The 21,325-nt window shown below is 40.9% G+C and overlaps 1 protein-coding gene and 1 pseudogene across 3 annotated transcripts in view; one reads left to right on the top strand and one right to left on the bottom strand.

Annotated features, from left to right (window-relative positions):
* The window catches only part of PIGU (phosphatidylinositol glycan anchor biosynthesis class U), a 240,873-nt gene that overhangs the window by 207,123 nt on the left and 12,425 nt on the right, over positions 1-21,325 (bottom strand). For both annotated transcript variants that reach the window (XM_082644641.1, XM_082644642.1), the window contains exons 3-5: positions 8,694-8,753; positions 6,947-7,009; positions 209-318 (exon numbers count right to left, since the gene is read on the bottom strand). In XM_082644641.1, the coding sequence (XP_082500767.1) occupies positions 209-318; positions 6,947-7,009; positions 8,694-8,753 (233 nt within the window). The remainder of the gene's footprint in view (positions 1-208; positions 319-6,946; positions 7,010-8,693; positions 8,754-21,325) is intronic.
* LOC309817438 (ATP synthase subunit d, mitochondrial-like) lies at positions 16,831-17,328 on the top strand (annotated as a pseudogene). Its single transcript has one exon. The product of its transcript is annotated as an ATP synthase subunit d, mitochondrial-like (transcript).

The raw sequence follows: 21,325 nt of genomic DNA, 5'->3' as shown, positions 1-21,325 counted from the left end.
GTGCTTGTGTGAGGCTTTGTCCCAACAGAGACAGGATGGCTCTGTCTCTTTTCCTGGCCAGAAACCCAGTTGTGCAACAGAACTATAGCAAATACTTGATGACTAAGACTGCAAATCTCCAAAAATACAACAAACAACATGAGAAAGTCTCATCAGATTTTCCTCACATTCGTTGGCACTGAGCCCTGTTTTGTCAGAGAATACTTACAAGAGGGCCACTTTCAGAGGGATGTAACGCATTTCCATAGGGGTTCGGATGAGTTCGGCCACATCTGGGGCATACTGGTCTAGTTCTAGGAGGAGTTTCTGCTTTTTAAACTGGAAAAAAAAATGACAAAACACATGAAACAAATAACTTCCCACTGCTTTTAGGATGAAGACAAAAGTTCTTCCGTGGCCCACATGGCCTGCCTGACCTGGCCCTACCTCTCCAGGGTCATTTCACACTCGCTCCCCACACCTCTCACTTTCTGGGTTCAAGCACCATGAACATGCCACTGCCCTCCTGCTCCCAGCTCTTTGCATTTAACCTAGAACAAACAACCTCTTCTTCTCTTTCCCTAGTTAACTCCCACATAATCTTTAGATCTTAAATTGTCACTTCCTCAGGAAGGCACACTCACTGCCCGGACTGTAAAAATCTCATAACACTGTTCACAGTTAGAACTTTTTTATTTATTTATGTGACTGACTATCTTTCTCCTTCACTATACTATAAGTTCCATGAGGGCAGAGACCATGTTTATTTGCCAATACCTGGCACAGTAAGCAAACAATAAATATCTGTTGAATGGCTAAATGCATGATTGAATGGCAAAGCAGTTTTTAGTCATTTTTAAGAGTTATCATCAGTGGCCTAAGGATTCCAAAGTTCCATCAAAGCGAAATATTTTCATGCAAAGTGGAACGATCCCCTGAATGTCACTGTGTCCTGGGTTTTCTTCCGAGCTCTCCTGTTTCAAGTTTTTGACTTCCACAGAGAAAGTGGGAAATGACCATGATGAAGAGAAGGAGGAGGAAGGCTGGGTGTGGCTGGGCAGCCGGAGAGTTTAGAGGGAGTGACATGGGGGTGGAAAGCTCTTGCCTTCCCCTGTGTGTGTCCCAACAAGTTCATGGGTGTGTTCCAGGTTGAAAAAAAGTTAGGCAACCCTATAAGCAAACATGGGTCACACTACAGATAGAAAAAGCCTCTGAACCCCAAATGGGTAGCCCTGCTGATTTAATGATCTTAGATAGTATAAAATCAATGCTGCAACCTATTATAAAACAGAGTAATTCAGAGAAGTCAAAGTAGTGTGTGATTAATAATTTAAGGATGAAAACACAGATGGCAACAGAATACTGCATTACACCATTTACATAAAGTTAAAAGCATGCAAAATAACACTATATGTTACTTAGGTATATTTACAAATGCACAAAAAGTTAAGGCCATGTGTGGGAATGTTAAACACTAAATTCAGAACAGTGGTAACTGGAGAGGAGTAAGGAGACGAAAGTATCAGAGAGAGGCAACTATATGTAAAATGTTTTATTTTTTAAGCTGAAATAGGTTCACAGTATGTATTATTCTTTATATATTTTTGCATGTCTTAGATATTTTGGATATTTAAATTTTTAAACTAAAAAAAATTTTTTTAAGAGCCATCTTTCAGTTCAAAAGAAAATCCCAGGATCACCACAGAAATACAGGTAACCACAGATTTCTTGCAGAGGTTTAGGTAGAGGCTTAATCAAAAAACCTGAACAAACTTCAAAAGCCTCCCTTTGATCCTCTCTGGGAGTCCAAGTTAAGTGGTGGGAATTATCATCAGTAAGATTTATTCTGCCATTCACAGCTGGGGTTATTTAATTAAAAGGGCAAAATATAAACTAAGGTGTTTTTATCAGAGAGAAGGGGGCTGGCTTAGCAAACAAAGCAGTTAATGAGGACAGCTGCAACAGTGGTGGAAAACGGAGGCCCCACTAGCTAAGGGTTCTGGAGTTCTACTGCAAAAAGAAGGTCACCTGGAGGGTGTGAGAGCCACAAAGAAGGCTGTCAAAAGGAAACAGGGGGCTTCCCTGGTGGCGCAGTGGTTGAGAGTCCGCCTGCCGATGCAGGGGACGCGGGTTCGTGCCCTGGTCCGGGAAGATCCCACATGCCGCGGAGCGGCTGGGCCCGTGAGCCATGGCTGCTGAGCCTGCGCGTCCGGAGCCTGTGCTCCGCAACGGGAGAGGCCACAACAGTGAGAGGCCCACATACCGCAAAAAAAAAAAGGAAACAGGGAGTTCACCCAGGAGCAACCAGAGAGACAGATGGGAATACAGGCCCATTCCCCAGGCTGGAAGCCAGCCAGCAGGACTACAGTAAGAGATGCAAGCAGTTAAACAGGGATGTGTAGGCCCTGGGCAAAGGTGACACTGTGCCAACAAGGAAAGAATACTTCCTTGTAACCCCAATCTTCCAAAACAGAAAGATTTTATGAAAGGAGAGTCTCCACGAGAGAAGGGCAGTCAGGTCAGCAGTCCCCAGATTTGATGCTACCTTTCTTTTGTCTCCCCCCAATCTCACCAGCACAGGTACCATTATGCCTGGCCTTAGAACTCAATATTGACTCAGATCCCCTAAGCACAGGCAAAATCCCTTTAAAACATCCCCATGCATCCAGTTAGAGACAGGAAAGTGGCTAAAAATCTAAGGAAAATTAAACACACACACACCAAGAAAATATTAGAAGAATAAAAATAAATGAGGGGCGTCCCTGGTGGTGCAGTGGTTAAGAATCTGCCTGCCAGTGCTGGGGACACGGGTTCGCGCCCTGGTCCGGGAAGATTCCACATGCCCGCAGAGCAACTAAGCCCGTACGCCACAACTACTGAGCCTGCGCTCTAGAGCCCGCGAGCCACAACTACTGAAGCCTGCACAGCACAACTACTGAAGCCCGCGCCTACAGCCCATGCTCTGCAACAAGAGGATCCACCACAATGAAAAGCCCGCGCATCGCAACGAAGAGTAGCCCCCGCTCGCCGCAACTAGAGAAAGCCCATCCACAGCAATGAAGACCCAACACAGCCAAAAATAAATAAATAAATAAATAAGGTTAAAGAGTACAATTTAAAATCCAAAGATAGGTATATTTCTAGGTATATTCAGCAGCCTCAACAACAATGAGATTTAAAGCAGAAGAGGTTAAAAGTGACCTAAAAAGTAATTACCTGAATGTGTTACCTCTGTAATCATTAACCAGCTTTTCCATATGTATGTTATATTTTAGCAGAAATTTTTGAATTAAAAAAATCTCCATGGCCGCCTGGAGGGGTGGGATGGGGAGGGTGGGTGGGAGGGAGATGCAGGAGGGAGGGGATGTGGGAACAGATGTATATGTATGACTGATTCACTTTGTTGTAAAGCAGAGACTAATAAAAAACAAACAAACAAACAAACAAAAAAATCTCCAGGGTGGAGTTTTCCTTCCATTTTACCCACTACCCCACGTAGCCATTTCCCCGTCCCTTGAAAGGTTGATTTTTGCAAGGACATAATTCCCCTACTCCAAATAAAGAGATTCTTCTAATCACTGAAGCTGTGTCTACATCCCTTTGCATCCCCAAAACCTATAGGTTGGGGGGGTGAATATTCCACCCCCACTGTATCTCCAACTGTTAGCCTCAGCACATTCCTAATTCAGGAACCTATCCTCCAAATTCACAACCCTCTAAGCATAGTAGGGGATACAGGTTTTTATCACTCCCTATCAAACCACCTGCAGCTTTCTAACATGAATTCTGAGTTCCAAATAAGCGCAGTCTCAGCAAAGGACAGACTAGACTAACATTGCTTCTGTCAAGTGAGGGAGATGTAAAATGTCATGAGAATCAACTGGTCACAATCAATCAGCATTCATATTCCACATGCTCAAGTTGGAGATTGGGGTGGGGCTGGAGTCTTCCCTCTCTGCACCATAGTTTACCAGGATGCATTTGGGTGCAGACACAGCTTCATTACCAGTGATAAAAAGTCTCAAATTCTAGCAAGACTAAAATACTTCCAGACTATATGATATGGGCCCATTCTGACAAACTGGGAAAGATTTGGGGGAAAATGTGCTCATATTCTATCCAAGTCAACAGTAGTATGTTAGTATCATCAAAGTCTGCCATTTAGAATGAGTTAATTTTTGACACGGGGTAAATAAAACTCTTATTCTAACCAAGAAACCTAATGTTCTAGTAGGCTGAATTCTGAGGATGGAGAAGCAAAACTATTCCAAATTTTTATTTGGTGATAAAGTTTTATCTTGGTGATAACAGAGAGCACACCCTGCCTTGGTGTGCTCAAAACCAGGGTATTGACAATAGCTCATTCAGTTTTCTCTCTCCCTCTTTAAATCACACAAAGAAAAAAAAAGAGATCTCTATATGTTTCCATATAAAGTCAGAAATAACTAAGAAATGAATTAAAATTACTGACACACTAAATTAAAAGTATCTCTTCTACTGACACTGAAGCTGACTTTGTTAAGAAACTCACTGAAACCTAGTTTCATTATTTCCCCACAAGCTTCTCCTCCCCTTAAAAATTGTTTTAATTGGAGTATATGACAGCTGATCAGTAAAAAAAAAAAAAAAAAAAAAGGAATGCATATGATGGTAGCATCTCTAATCAACTTTCATTAAAACACATTTCAGAAAACAAAACCCAACATATTTCAGTTTTATGTTTTCTTTGAAAAGATCTGATTGTGTTCTTAGATGAAAGCTACCAAACCTCCCATAGATATTCACATATATTCCATATATACACGCTATTTTTTTCTCCAGTGTTTTATATTTAAAACTTTCAAACTACAGGAAAGTTGAAAGAATAATTCAATAAAACACGTAGATCCACCAACTGTTAACATTTTGCCACATTTTCTTTATCTCTACACACACACACACACAGAGAGAGACAAAAGCACACATGGGAACCATTTTTCTTCCAGAACCATTTGAAAGTAAGTTGTAAACATCATGACCCTTCACCCCCTAAATTTTTTTAATAGATTTTTTTATAAAACTTTTATTTGTTCTTGACTTAAATCCAGAATATATAAAGAAAACTTAAAACTCACTAATAAAAAGATAATAAGCCAATAAAAATGGAAAACAAGTTGATCAGACTCTTTACAAAAGAAAATATATAAATGGCAAATAAACAAATGAAAATATGCTCAACATCATTAGTCACTAGGGAAAAGCAAATGAAAACCACAAGGAGATACCACCGGTGACATGCCCACTAGGATGCTGAAAGTAAAAGTACCAGGCACACCATGATAGGCAGACTAGTGGCCTCCAAAGATGTCCATTCTAATCACTGAAACATGTGAATCAATCCATCTTGTTGTAACAATCCCCAAATAAGTCTTCAATATTGTTTTTTTACCCAGTAAATGCTTGTCCTTCCTTCCATCTATTTCCTTCTTAGACACATTTTTTGATCATTCTTTTTTTTTTTTTTTTTTTTTTTGCGGTACGTGGGCCTCTCACTGTTGTGGCCTCTCCCGTTGCGGAGCACAGGCTCCGGACGCGCAGGCTCAGCGGCCATGGCTCACGGGCCCAGCCGCTCCGTGGCATGTGGGATCTTCCCGGACCAGGGCGCGAATTCGCGCCCCCCACATCGGCAGGCGGACTCTCAACCACTGCGCCACCAGGGAAGCCCTGGGAGTTAGTACCTTTGACCAACATCTCCCCATTTCCCCCACCCCCCAGCCCCTGGCAACCATCAAGCTACTCTCTATTCCTATGAGTTTGACTTTTTTAGATTCCACATATAAGTGAGATCATACGGTATTTGTCTTTCTCTGTCTGATTTATTTTACTTAGCAAAATGTCCTCAAGGTTCACCCATGTTGTCACAAATGCTCCATTAGCTTAAGATGTATACTCCCTGGTCTTAGTGATGTTAGTCTCTAATATGCAGTTCTTAATCCCTTAAGTGGGGGAATCAAGGACTCCTTGAGCACTGATAGCAACTATGGACTTTCTTCTTGGAAAAAATGATATATGCACATACACACACAATTTTTCATACCATTTCAAGGGCTTTATAGACCCATTAAGCCTATAAAATGGACCCCAAATTAAGAACCCTCAGTCCAGATATTTTAAAAATCTCTTTGCGGTCTAAAATTCTAGAATTCACCCACTTTATGTTACTGATGACCAGAGCACAGAAAGGCAGACTGCTAATTCTGGTTCTATTACTTGGTAACAGAAGTGAAAATGAACCACAAACAAACAACATCAATGGAATGCAGCCTTCACTCACCCCAGTCTAAATCCTCTCAGTGGCTCCCAGCCAGTCAATGAGGACTGCAGACAATTTTTAAAATAACTACATGGATAGTACACATGGTTAATCTGTTAACTCTCTCAGAACCCAGGAAAATGAGAATGGTCCCACTACACAATTCTCCTTGGCTATTACATATGGTTTTCAATAGGTATTTAATACATGCCAAATTTTCCAATTAAGATTACTCTCTGCAGGGAAATAGAAACTACATTGGGAATCCAGTTTTACCTTGGATGGGCATAAGACAGTGAGTTAAAAGCTGTATTCATTTTCTTCTGGAAAGAAAAACTGGTGAAAAGAATGGAAGATTTTTAAGGGTCTTCATTAATATAACAGTAGTTCAACTCCATTTACTCCAATTTACTCCAAAAAGTCTGAACCTGGATAGGTGAGTGGATATTAAGCCACGAAGATTAAGCTGACCTTTCTATATATATTAGTAAAGCTGTCTTATTGGTTTGGGTTTGGTCATTCCAGGGCTGGCTGAACAAGCCAGAAGCTTCACTTCCACTTCTTAGGATTTTAAGACAGCTGATCTTTAAGTACACGACCTTTGATTTTCTGTGATAACAGAGATCATCAGGCTACAGAATTTCACTGGTTTTGTCCCACCCACTGACTACTCACCACAACTTTATTGAAGTCCTGGATTGCAAAATACAGGGCAATGGCAGTGAGTACATCAGTTATCTGTCAAGAGAAAGAGAAGTAAAAGGAAATGAACCTAATTAGTATAGGAGTAATGGAATGCTGCCAGAGTCTGGACTTTTGGGATGGTGATGGACTATCCAGTACTGAATTCTTACATTCAGGTAGAACCTCAACCCTCACTTTGACTACAAAGATAAAGCCTCTTCAGGGAGGTCTGACCAGAAAACTCTGAGGACTAGGACCCACTGAGGCTTACATCAGTTTGGTGTCCCACATCTGCTCTGTAATCGCAAGTTATTTAAGTTTTCTATAAAATGAGAATAATACCCACTGCTTTGCAGGCCTGATGCAGGTCAAGTACTTAGCGCACAGTAAGCCTTCAACAAGCCACAGCCATTATAATTATTAATGAAGACCTCAGTGGACCTCCTACTTGACCCAGATTTTCAACTCTAAATTAGGCAAGTGTTTCAAATTTCTACACTCAAAACATAGCCCTGGGGCTTCCCTGGTGGCGCAGTGGTTGAGAGTTTGCCTGCTGATGCAGGGGACGCGGGTTCGTGCCCCGGTCTGGGGGGATCCCACATGCTGCGGAGTGGCTGGGCCCGTGAGCCATGGCCGCTGGGCCTGCGCGTCCGGAGCCTGTGCTCCGCAACGGGAGAGGCCGCAACAGTGAGAGGCCCGCGTACTGCAAAAAAAAAACACACAAAAAAAACCCATAGCCCTGTTTTCTCAATTTTGAAGGCTCTTGCCCTTAAAGTCTCATCTGGCCTATGTCCTCTGCACAGAATGTCTTGGCAGAATGCTTAGGAAATTCAGGATGCCCTCTATACTGGCACCCCAATTAAAGCCAATCATAGAATCCTGAAGCTAGAAATTCAAGACTACATAGTCCAGAAATCAAATTTTAAAAGTATAAGGAATTGGAACTGGTCAGATGCCAGAGACTACTCCTCACACATCCATAAAACTATCACAGTTCCATGAATTCACATTTAAGATAGCTTTTTGCTTTTATGTTTTGAGAAACTCCTGAGCTCCTAATATAGTTTTTTTTCCCTTAAAAACAAGAAGATAAAAGACTCTAAAATTAGGGCTTCCCTGGTGGCGCATTTGTTAAGAATCCGCCTGCCAATGCAGGGGACACGGGTTCGATCCCTGGTCCGGGAAGATCCCAAATGCTGCGGAGCAACTAAGCCCGTGCGCCACAACTACTGAGCCTGCGCTCTACAGCATGCGAGCCGCAATTACTGAGCCTGCATGCTGCAACTACTGAAGCCCGTGCACCCTAGAGCCCGTGCTCCACAACAAGAGAAGCCACCACAGTGAGAAGCCTGCGCACCTCAACGAAGAGTAGCTCCCCCTCACTGCAACCAGAGAAAAGCCCACATGCAGCAATGAAGACCCAACGAAGCCAAAAATAAAATAAATTTATTTAAAATGACTCTAAAGGGCTTCCATGGTGGCGCAGTGGTTGAGAGTCCGCCTGCCGATGCAGGGGATGCGGGTTCGGGCCCCGGTCCGGGAGGATCCCACATGCCGCGGAGCGGCTGGGCCTGTGAGCCATGGCCGCTGAGCCTGCGCGTCTGGGGCCTGTGCTCCACAGCGGGAGAGGCCACAGCAGTGAGAGGCCCGTGTACCGCCAAAAAAAAAAAAAAAAAAAAAAAAAAGACTCTAAAATTAAAAATACATACGTATTGATTTTATGTGGAAGGTTACTTACCATAAATACCAATTCAGCATAGTCAATCAGGAAATGAAAGAGGTATATTATTAATGGAGTCTGCAGGAGGAAAACAAATACATTAAGTTAAAAGTTAATGTTTAGAGAGGGTGGGAGGGAGGGAGACGCAAGAGGGAAGGGATGTGGGAACAGATGTATATGTATGACTGATTCACTTTGTTATAAAGCAGAAACTAATAAAAAAAAAAGTTAATGTTATCAGCTTCCAGAGTAGGGGGTAGGGAGGAGGCTATTCTGTCAATAAAAATCTCTTTCTTTCCTAGAATATTGTTCTATGCTAGTTTTCCAGCGTACATATGAGGGAGAATTATTTAGCATCACTTGAATCACTTTGTGCCACTGGGACTATCTGCTGAATTGAGTAAAGAGAATAAACAAAATCTAATACGTGTTAAATACCTGGTGAAGAGCTGTTTACACAGTAAAGGTATGAGGTGAATTTTACTTTTAAGACGTATGTAATAGGCATGGGAAACTCCATAATGGATCAGGATTGCTGAACTCATAAAATAAAATGCACAATATTTTCCCTTCTTCTGTTCTCTGAGATGTTTTATATGATTAGTGTTACTTCCTCCTCAAACAGCTGGGAAAATTAACTCACCATGAAGCCATCTCAACCTCGGTTTTCTTTGAGAAAAGATTTTAAATTACAGATTCAATTTCTTTCACAGATAAAACACTATCCGGATTTGCTATTTTTTTCTTAGCCAGTTTAGGTAACTTGTGGTTTTCTAGGAATTTGTTCATTTCACAAAAATTTACAATTTTTTTGGCATAAAATTGTTCATAATATATATATATATATATTTTTTTTTTTTTTTTTTTTTTTTTTGCGGTACGCGGGCCTCTCACTGTTGTGGCCTCTCCCGCTGCGGAGCACAGGTTCCAGACACGCAGGTCCAGCGGCCATGGCGCACGGGCCCAGCCGCTCCACGGCATGTGGGATCCTCCTGGACCGGGGCACGAATCTGTGTCCCCTGCATCGGCAGGCGGACTCTCAACCACTGCGCCACCAGGGAAGCCCCTGTTTATAATATGTTATTTGTTAGTGTCTACAGGAACTATAGTGATGTTCCCTTTTTCATTCCCAATATTGGTAATGTGCATCTTCTTTTTTTTAATCTTGACAAATTTTGCCAGAGATTTCTTAATTTTATTAGTCTTTCAAAGTACCAACTTTGGGCTTTAATGATTATTATACTTCTTTAATTTCTAAACTTTACAATACACAATTCTTCAAACTCTTCTGGGGATAATTACTTTATCTTTTTCTGATGACACCTAGATCACTGATTTTTAGACTTTTAAAAAAAAATTTATTTGTTTATTTATTTATTTTGGCTGTGTTAGGTCTTCGTTGCTGTGCGCAGGCTTTCTCCAGTTGTGGCAAGCGGGGGCTACTCTTCGTTGAGGTGCACGGGCTTCTCAGTGCGGTGGCTTCTCTTGTTGCAGAGCACGGGCTCTAGGGTATGCGGGCTTCAGTAGTTGCAGCACGAGGGCTCAGTAATTGCGGCTTGCGGGCTCTAGAGCACAGGCTCAGTAGTTGTGGCTCGTGGGCTCTAGAGCACAGGCTCAGTAGTTGTGGTGCACGGGCTTAGTTGCTCTGCAGCATGTGCGATCTTCCTGGGCCAGGGATCGAACCCGTGTCCCTTGCATTGGCAGGTGGATTCTTTTTTTTTTCTTTTTGCGGTATGCGGGCCTCTCACTGTTGTGGCCTCTCCCGTTGCGGAGCACAGGCTCCAGATGCGCAGGCCCAGCGGCCATGGCTCACGGGCCCAGCCGCTCCGCGGCATATGGGATCCTCCCAGACCGGGGCACGAACCTGTATCCCCTGCATCGGCAGGCGGACTCTCAACCACTGCGCCACCAGGGAGGCCCTGGCAGGTGGATTCTTAACCAATGCGCCACCAGGGAAGTCCTAGTCTTCTTTCCTAAAACAGTTGACCCTCGAACAACGTGGGAGTGCTAACCCCCACACAGTTAAAAATCTGAGTACAGGGCTTCCCTGGTGGCGCAGTGGTTGAGAGTCCACCTGCCGATGCAGGGGACATAGGTTTGTGCCCAAGTCCGGGAAGATCCCACATGCCGCGGAGCGGCTAGGCCCATGAGCCATGGTCACTGAGCCTGCGCATCCGGAGCCTGTGCTCCGCAACGGGAGAGGCCACAACAGTGAGAGGCCCGCATACCACAAAAAAAAAAAAAAAAAAAAAAAATCAGAGTACAACTTTACAGTTGGTCCTCCATATCCATGGTTCTGCATCCTCAAATTCAACCAACCTCAGACTGTACAGTACTGCAGTATGTACTTATTGGAAAAAATCTGCATATAAGTGGACCTACTTGTGCAGTTCAAACCTGTGTTGTTCAAGGGCCAACTGTATAGTCATTCAAAGAAATAAATTTTCCTCTGAGTATGGCTTTAGCTGCATCATACAAATTTTGATATGTTGTTTTATCAACATCATTCAGTTCAAAATACTCTAATTTCCCCTGAGAGTTCTTCTTTAAATGAGACTATAGTGTAATTTCAAATTATTTTTGTTTTCTTTTTATATTTTTGTAATGTATTTATTATTGTGGTCACAGAAAATACTCTGTATTATTTCAATCATTTAAAATGTGTTGTGGGGACTTCCCTGGCAGTCCAGTGGTTAAGACTCCAAGCTTCCACTGCAAGGGGCATGGGTTCAACCCCTGGTTGGGGCACTAAGATCCAGCATGTCACGCGGCACCGCCAAAAAAAAAAATGTGTTGTGACTTGCTTTATGGTCCATAATATGGTCAGTTTTGATAAGCGCTCCACAAACACTTGAAAAGAATGTGCATACTAACATTTAAGGGTGTAATATTCTATGTATGACATCTAGGTTGTTTGTTAAGGATTTATTCAACTCTGCTATGTCCTTATTGATTTTTTTGGTCTGTTTGTTATATCCGTGACTGAGGTAGATAGTTAAAAATCTCCCTCTTTGACTGTGGATTTGTCTATTTCTCCTTTTAGTCATGTCACTTTTGCTTTATATATTTTGAAGCTATGTAGTAAGATGAATTTATGTGTAGAATTACTGTATCTTCTGGGTGTTGATCTTTTTATCATTATAAAATAATCCTCTTTACCTCTAGCAATGTTTCTTGCCTTAAAGTGTTCTTTATCTAATATTAGTAGAGCTACATCAGCTGTTTTGGGGTAATGTTTGCATGATATGTCTTCTCCTATATTTTTACTTTCTACTTTTTCATGTGTCTTAATATATTTAAAATGTGTTTCTTAAAAGCAGTATATAATTATTTTTTTAACCCAATCTGATAATCATTATCTTTTAGCTGGATTTTAGTCTATTTACATGTAATACAATTACTGATATATGTGTGTTTAAGTTTACTGTCTTACTGTTTCATTTTCCATCTGTCCCATTTTCTCTATGCTTTTTTCTCTCCTTTCTTGCTTGCTTCACTATTTTTTATTATTCCATTTTCCCCTCTATTAGCTTGTTGGTTATACATTTAGCTAATATTCTTTGAGTGGTTAACTTATAGATTATGACATATGTCTTTGAGTTTAATTAAAGTATAATATAAATGATTACTTTTACCACTTCCTAAACAATAAAGGGACCTCTGAACACTTTAAACTCCATATAGCTACTCTCAGCCTTTCCTGTTATTGTTGTTATAGCTTTAAATCTACATATATTTTAAACCCAAAATACATTATTATTATTGTTTTATCAGTCAATACTTATTTAGATTTACCCATATATTTACCTTTTCCATTGTTATTTATTCCTTCCTATATTCCATGAGACTGTCCAGGATCATAATCCTTCTGCCTTTTTGTATTTTTTTAAATGTGAGTCTGCTGGCAATAAATGTTATCAATTTTTATCTGCTTGGAAACCTGTTTATTTTGCCTTTATTTCCAGAGATATTTTACTTAGTATAGAATTCTATGTCAGTAGATATTTTCTTTCAGTACTGTAAAGATACCTTTTTATTGTCTTCTGGATGCCTTCATTTCTGTTGAAGAGTTAGTTTCCATCTTGTTTCTCTTTAAAGATAATTGTCCATCTTTGGCTGCTTTTAACCATTTTGGTTTTGAGCAGTTTTATTACGATGTGTGTTTTCTTTGAATTTATCCTGCTTGGGCTTACAGAGTTTCTTGAATTGAAATCTTTCACAAGTTTAAAAAATTTTCAGCCACTAATCTCTTCAAATATTGTTTCTTCCTCACTCTGTCCCTCCTCCCATTCTGAAACTCTATTTGTATGTATGATAAACCTTTTTACTGTATCTCATAGATTGCTTTTTTTCCCTCTGTTTTCTATCCTTTTCTCTCCAAGCTTCAGTATGGTTACTTTCTATCTTCCAGATCACTAGTCTTCTCTTCAGCTTTGTGTAATCTGCTGTTAACCTTGGCTTCTGCATTCTTAATTTGTTATTATGTTTTCTAGTTCTAGAATTCCCCTTTGATCATTTTTACATATTCCAGTTCCCTGGTGTAATTCACTATCTTGTCACTTATTTTTTGAACATATCAATGGCAGGTCACAGTCATTTTAAAGTCCAAGTTTGACAACTCCAATATCTGGATCACCTGTGAGTCTGTTTTTGGTGCCTATTTTTTTCTATCTTTTATTATGCTTGGTAACTTTTAATTGAATGACAGACACTGTGCAAAAGAAATTGTAGAGGTTCTGGATTTTCTTCCAGTAAGGGTTTCTTTAAGCTTCTGGCAAGTATTGATAATTAGAATTGTATCACCTTAATCTAATTATGGGTTAAGCTAATTAGAAGCTGGCTTCAGTCTTTGTAAGACTAGTCTATACATGGTCTACCCTCATTCTCTGAGTGTAGTCCTTTAGAGGACCCAACTAGAAGCCAAGTCCTTTGCCAGAGCCCTACCACCTTGGTTGGAAGTGCACTTGAATTTGTATTTCCCCAGCACCATTAGACTGCCAAGAGCTCTGCTTAGATCTGTAGCCTCTTACCATCCAATTTCTGTTCTCTTTCTCTACTCCCTCAGCCTGTGCCACTTACAAATTGGTAAATACATCAAGGAGAAAGCAGCTCAGACTGTCGATGTCACTTTTTGCAATTTCCACTCTGGGATCTCAGCCCCCCAAGTCCTGGTTATCTTGCTACTTTCCAATGCCATCAAACAGATGTTTTTTGTATTCCTCCTGCTTTTCTAGTTGTTCTAGGCAGGATAGTTGGTCTGCTATTACAAGCCAGTTCACCAATCCACCACACCAGAAGGAAAGTACATGACTTGGTTTTAGTGAGCCCATGCTGGTGACTCAGAAGCACCTCTTCCCAACTCCCAACCACATGTAAAAATGTGTCTTATGATACTGTAAAGGTTATTGACAGGTTTTTTCGTGAGATCATGCTAGTGTGGTAGAAAGAACAAGGCTTTGGGGTCAGACTCAGGTTTAAAACCAGGTTCCACTTATGTACCTCTGGGCAAGTTGTCTTCCCCTCTGAGCCTTAGTTTCCTCAGCTATAAAATAAGTATAGTGACCTATTTCACAGGGTTCTTGGGAGAATTAAGTGGTAATATTCACAAAATACTTAGCATAGTGCTTAGCATACAGTAAAACTCAATATGTTAGCTACCTGAGATCAACTTTTTACCTCTTTTTGAAAATAGGGAAATCAGCTTTGTCTTTCAAAGTTCTAAAAGAATTAAACTTTTACAGCTATCTACTAATGGATTCTTTTTTGCATTTATCTTTGTTTGTAAGAGGTAGCAACTTGATATTTATATTACCAATAGCCTGCTTTCAAAGTGTCTTGATGCTTCAGATAGTTTAGAATGGCACTAAATAGGTCTCAGAAATAACAGAACAAACTGTTCTCAAAAAGTCTATCAGCAATTGGGCTCATTTCCGTAATGAACTAACATGTACACAGTAGTTTAATTGCATATCATACTATTATAGAGAAGCATGCACTGAATATAATTTGTCTTTATGCTACATCTCTATTTAGGTGACTACTCCCAGTCAGGGTAGGGTATATATGGATAAACTCACAATTTTACTAGCAGTACTTGACTAAACACAGAAAACAGAAACGTCTGTTGAAGGCAGTCATAAAATCTAACCTGTGCTTGCTAAATTACTTTTTTCTCTCCTGTGCAGATTTTTCTTCTCCACTTTCACATATTCTTACCTTTCCTTAAGAAATAGATAATAAAATCTGCTAAAGATTAAGAAAGAAACAATACAAAGCAGCGATGAACTTTCTCTCCAAAAGTATGCTTTTCATTTGGCTTGATATAATTTTATTTCTTTATAGTGTTTTATTACTTAGAAAAACTATATTAAAATATAGGTAGCTCTTGATTTATGAATGCCCAGCTTACAAGCAAATTAACCCATATTCAGGAATGAGGAGCAAGGGACTCTGAGTTTGAAGTCATCCTCACTATGCTCAGGGGAAGCAACTGCTCTTGCCCCTTAATTCAGAGTTTTACAGGTTAACAGTCCTAACGGGGTTATCTTAAACAGGTATAGAGAGTTAACATGCTTCAAGCAGCTAGAAATTCCTACCTCCAGCCTTTATCCCCCTTAACACACGTATGCACGCATGCACGCACGTGATGAGGAGTAAGAATGTATTCTAGGCTCCCTCACTGTATCCAAGAAAACATTTTCCCAGAGAAAAAACATTTTAAATGATGGGTAAGTGGCTAGATATAGCTCTTCCATTGATTCATTTGACATATTCTTTCTGAAAGGATTATTTCACATTTTCCCCTCTCCTCAACCTCCAACTTCTCTCTCCAGTTCTCACTTGTAGCTGACAATCTCATTTCTTATGTCACTGAGAAAAGAGAAGCAATTGAATGAGAACCACCTTATTTTCCCACTACCCAGTTGACCAACTTCCTCTATCTATATCTATATTCTCTGCATTTCTCTTATTAACAATGGATGAACTTCCTTTCTTCCTATCTAAAACCAAACCCTCCTTGGGCTTCCCTGTGGCGCAGTGGTTAAGAATCCACCTGCCAATGCAGGGAACACAGGTTCGAGCCCTGGTCTGGGAAGATTCCACGTGCTGCAAGCAACTAAGCCCGTGTGCCACAACTACTGAGCCTGCGCTCTAGAACCCACAAGCCACAACTATTGAAGCCTGTGCACCTAAAGCCTGTGCTCCACAACGAAGAGTAGCCCCCACTTGCCACAACTATAGAAAGCCCACACGCAGCAACGAAGACCCAACACAGCCAAAAATAAAATAAATTTATAATAAATAAATAAATAAAACCAAATTCCACCCGTGAACTGGTGATCCTATTCCTCCTGGCCTCCTCAAAGACATTGCTCATTCAATCCTCTTTCTTACATCATCAACTTCTTTATCCACAGAATTATTCCGTCAGCATTCAAATATGCAGATCCTCATATTTCAAAAATCTTCACTAGCCATCTCCGCCCATCTACCATACCATTTCTCTGCCCTCCTTTAGAGTAAAACTCCTCAAAAAGGTTGTCTATACTCTGTCTTTCCACATCTTTCCCTCAATGTACTTCGATCAGTCTCTTGTCCCTATACTCCACTGAAATTACTGTTGCCAAAGTCTCCAAAGTCTCAATTTTGGCAAATTAATCATCAATCTTCAATCTAAATTTTCTCAACCTTGAAATAGCATTTGACATAGTTTTTACTCCCTCCTTAAGCAATTACATGGTCATCTAGCGTCCATGAACATTCCCTTGATTTTCCTCCTTTTCAGCTATATTTGCTAGTTCCTCTTCCCCATCCCAACCTTGATGTATTAGAGTGCTCTAGGTCCTGGAATTATTTATGTTAATTCACTCCCTAGGTATCTTAGTTATCTATTTCTGTGTAACAAACTGTCCAAAAACTGAATAGCTTAAAACAACATACATTTATTATCTCACACAGTGCCTGAGAGTCAGGAATCCAGGAGTGGCTTAACTGGATAGTTCTGGCACAGAGTCTCTCGTGAGATTGCAGCCAAGCCGTCGACTGAGGTTGCAATATCTAAAAGAGCTTAAATATCTGCTTCCAAGCTTACTCATTTGACTGTTGGCAGCAATATTCAGTTCATCACAAAGGCTTCCTTAAGGTTGGTCATGACATGGCTTCCCCCAGAGCAAGCGATCCAAGAGGGAGAAAGTCTACAGTGGAAGCTGCTAACTGGGTAGCTTTTGGGGAGATCATACCCCAAGACCAAAGGCCACTGCTAATTCCCTGAAACCCTGCAATGAGACCCTCATCTCCAGGTTGGCTACTCTACCTGAGAATCTACTTGCTATGACTAGGCTTACTACAAGGCCAATGTGGTGAAGCCTGGCTTGGCAGATGACTTTGAAAAGAAGTTTAATGCCCTGCAGATTCTCGTGCCACAGCATAAATATACTGTCCAGGTGGATGCTGAAGAAAAAGACACAAATGCTGTGCTGAGTTTTTGTCTCTCTCAAAGGCCAGGATTAAGGAATATGAGAAAGCTGGTGAAATACACAATTCCATTTGATCAGTAACCATTAAGGCCTTGAATGAAGTCTTCCTAGAAACCAAATTAGACAAGAAGTATCCCAACTGGCCTGACCAGCCAACTGAGAATTTATCAATTTGAATATGGGAGAAAGCTGTGGCCCTCATATTACAAACTCTGGACATTAAAAACAGTTATATTAAAAGATAGAAAAAGGGGAGGGGTGAAGGAGGAGAGAAATAGGTGAGGGAGATTAAGAGGCACAAACTTTCAGTTGAAAATTAAAATGAGGGAATTCTCTGGTGGTGCAGTGGTTAAGAATCCGCCTGCCAATGCAGGGGACACGGATTCGATCGCTGGTCCAGGAAGATCCCACATACCACAGAGCAACTAAGCCCGAGTGCCACAACTACTAAGCCTGCACTCTAGGGCCCGCGAGCCACAACTACTGAGCCCACATGCCACAACTACTGAAGCCCGTGCTCCGCAACAAGAGAAGCCACCAAAATGAGAAGCCCGCACACCGCAACTAACAGTAGCCCCCACTCGATGCAACAAGAGAAAACCCATGTGCAGCAACGAAGACCCAATGCAACCAAAAAAATTAATAAATTTGAAAAAAAAATCCATGATTCTATTTAAAAAAAGGACATTAAATGAGTCACAGGTATGAAATGTACAGTGTGGGGAATATAACCAGTAATTACATAATATCTTTGTAGGGTGACAAATGACAACTAGACTTATCATGGTGATCATTTAAAAATGTATAGGGACTTCCCTGGTGGTCCAGTGGTAAAGAATCCACCTTCCATCCACTAAGATCAGGAACAAAACAAGGTTGCCCACTCTCACCACTATTATTCAACATTGTTTTGGAAGTTTTAGCCACAGCAATCAGAGAAGAAAAAGAAATAAAAGGAATCCAAATTGGAGAAGAAGTAAAGCTGTCACTGTTTGCAGATGACATGATACTATACATAGAGAATCCTAAAGATGCTACCAGAAAACTACTAGAGCTAATCAATGAATCTGGCAAAGTTGCAGGATACAAAACTAATGCACAGAAATCTCTTGCATTCCTATACACTAACAATGAAAAATCTGAAAGTGAAATTAAGGAAACACTCTCATTTACCATTGCAACAAAAAGAATAAAATACCTAGGAATAAACCTACCTAAGGAGACAAAAGACCTGTATGCAGAAAGTTATAAGACACTGATGAAAGAAATTAAAGATGATACAAATAGATAGAGAGATATACCATGTTCTTGGATTGAAGAATCAACATTGTGGAAATGACTATACTACCCAAAGCAATCTACAGATTCAATGCAATCCCTATCAAACTACCAATGGCATTTTTCACAGAACTAGAACAAAACATTTCACAATTTGTATGGAAACACAAAAGACCCCGAAAAGGCAAAGCAATCTTGAGAAGGAAAAACAGAGCTGGAGGAATCAGGCTCCCTGGCTTCAGACTATACTACAAAGCTACAGTAATCGTGCTTCCCTGGTGGCGCAGTGGTTGAGAGTCCGCCTGCCGATGCAGGGGACACGGGTTCGTGCCCCGGTCCGGGAAGATCCCACATGCCGCGGAGCGGCTGGGCCCGTGAGCCATGGCCGCTGAGCCTGCGCGTCCGGAGCCTGTGCTCCGCAATGGGAGAGGCCACAACAGTGAGAGGCCTGCATACCGCAAAAAAAAAAAGAAAAAAAAAAAGCTACAGTAATCAAGACAGTATGGTACTGGCACAAAAACAGAAATATAGATCAATGGAACAGGATAGAAAGCCCAGAGATAAACCCATGCACCTATGGTTAACTAATCTATGACAAAGGAGGCAAGGATATACAATGAAGAAAAGACAGTCTCTTCAATAAGTGATGCTGGGAAAACTGGACAGCTACATGTAAAAGAATGAAATTAGAACACTCCCTAACACCATACACAAAAATAAACTCAAAATGGATTAAAGACCTAAATGTAAGGCCAGACACTATCAAACTCTTAGAGGAAAACATAGGCAGAACACTCTATGACATAAATCACAGTAAGATCCTTTTTGACCCACCTCACAGAGAAATGGAAATAAAAACAAAAGGGACCTAATGAAAATTAAAAGCTTTTGCACAGCAAAGGAAACCATAAAAAAGATGAAAAGACAACCCTCAGAATGGGAAAAAATATTTGCAAATGAAGCAACTAACAAAGGATTGATCTCCAAAATTTACAAGCAGCTCATGCAGCTCAATATCAAAAAAACAAACAACCCAATCCAAAATTGGGCAGAAGACCTAAACAGACATTTCTCCAAAGAAGATATACAGATTGCCAACAAACACATGAAAGAATGCTCAACATCATTAATCATTAGAGAAATGTAAATCAAAACTACAATGATGGGGCTTCCCTGGTGGCGCAGTGGTTGAGAGTCCGCCTGCCGATGCAGGGGACACGGGTTCGTGCCCTGGTCCGGGAAGATCCCACATACCGTGGAGCGGCTGGGCCCGTGAGCCATGGCCGCTGAGCCTGTGCGTCTGGAGCCTGTGCTCCGCAACAGGAGAGGCCACAACAGTGAGAGGCCCGCGTAAAGCAAAAAAAAAAAAAAAAAAAACAACTACCATGAGATATCATCTCACACCGGTCAGAGTGGCCATCATCAAAAAAATCTACAAACAATAAATGCTGGAGAGGGTGTGGAGGAAAGGGAACCCTCTTTCACTGTTGGTGGGAATGTAAATTGATACAGCCACTATGGAGAACAGTATGGAAGTTCCTTAAAAAACTAAAAATAGAACTACCATACAACCCAGCAATCCCACTACTGGGCATATACCCTGAGAAAACCATAATTCAAAAAGAGTCACGTACCACAATGCTCATTGCAGCTCTATTTACAATAGCCAGGACGTGGAAGCAACCGAAGTGTCCATCATTGGATGAATAGATAAAGAAGATGTGGCACTTATATACATATTACTCAGCCATAAAAAGAAACAAAATGAGTTGTTTGTAGTGAGGTGGATGGACCTAGAGTCTGTCATACAGAGTGAAGTAAGTCAGAAAGAGAAAAACAAATATCGTATGCTAACACATATATATATATGGAATCTAAAAAAAAAAAAAAAAAGGTCATGAAGAACCTAGGGGCAGGATGGGAATAAAGACACAGAGCTACTAGAGAATGGACTTGAGGACATGGGGAGGGGGAAGGGTAAGCTGGGACAAAGTGAGAGAGTGGCATGGACATATATACACTACCAAACATAAAACAGATAGCTAGTTGGAAGCAGCCACGTAGCACAGGGAGATCAGCTTGGTGCTCTGTGACCACCTAGAGGATTAGGATAGGGAGGGTGGGAGGGAAGGAGATGCAAGAGGGAAGAGATATGGGGATATATGTATATGTATAGCTGATTCACTTTGTTATAAAGCAGAAACTAACACACCATTGTAAAGCAATTATACTCCAATAAAGATGTTAAAAAAAGAAAGAAAAAATCTGCCTTCCGATGCAGGGGACACGGGTTCCAACCCTGGTCAGGGAACTAAGATTCCACATGCCGCAGGGCAACTAAGCCCTCACACCACAACTATTGAGCTCACACATTTCAACAAGAGAGCCCACGTGCGGCAAACTACAGAGCCCATACACCCTGGAGCCCATGTACCACAACTATATAGAGAAGACCTGCACGCCACAACTAGAGAGAAGACTTGCACGCCACAACTAGAAAGAAGCCCTCATGCCACAACGAAGAGCCTGTGCCACAACAAAAGATCCCACACGCCTCAACGAAGCCCCCATGTGCTGCAACTAAGACCTGATGCAGCCAAAAAAATAAATAAATAATAAAATAAATAAATATTTTAAAAAATAAAATAAAAATGTATAGAAATATCCAGCCACTGTGTTATATATCAGGAACTAACATAGTGTTGTAGGTCAATTATACTTCAAAAACAAAGAAACAAACTTATAGAAAAAGAGAGCAGATTTGTGGTTACCAGAGGGGGAGGGGAAACTGGATGAAGATGGTCAAAAGGTACAAATTTCCAGTTATAAGATAAATAAGTACTAAGGATGTAATGTACAACAAATGATAAATATAATTAACACTGCTGTACGTTA

Source organism: Mesoplodon mirus (assembly GCF_964341445.2).
Source record: "Mesoplodon mirus genome assembly, chromosome: 15".
NCBI classification, from domain to species: domain Eukaryota; kingdom Metazoa; phylum Chordata; class Mammalia; order Artiodactyla; family Ziphiidae; genus Mesoplodon; species Mesoplodon mirus.
The sequence above is the reverse complement of the archived record's forward strand: the minus strand, read 5'-3'. Positions and strand labels throughout refer to the sequence as shown.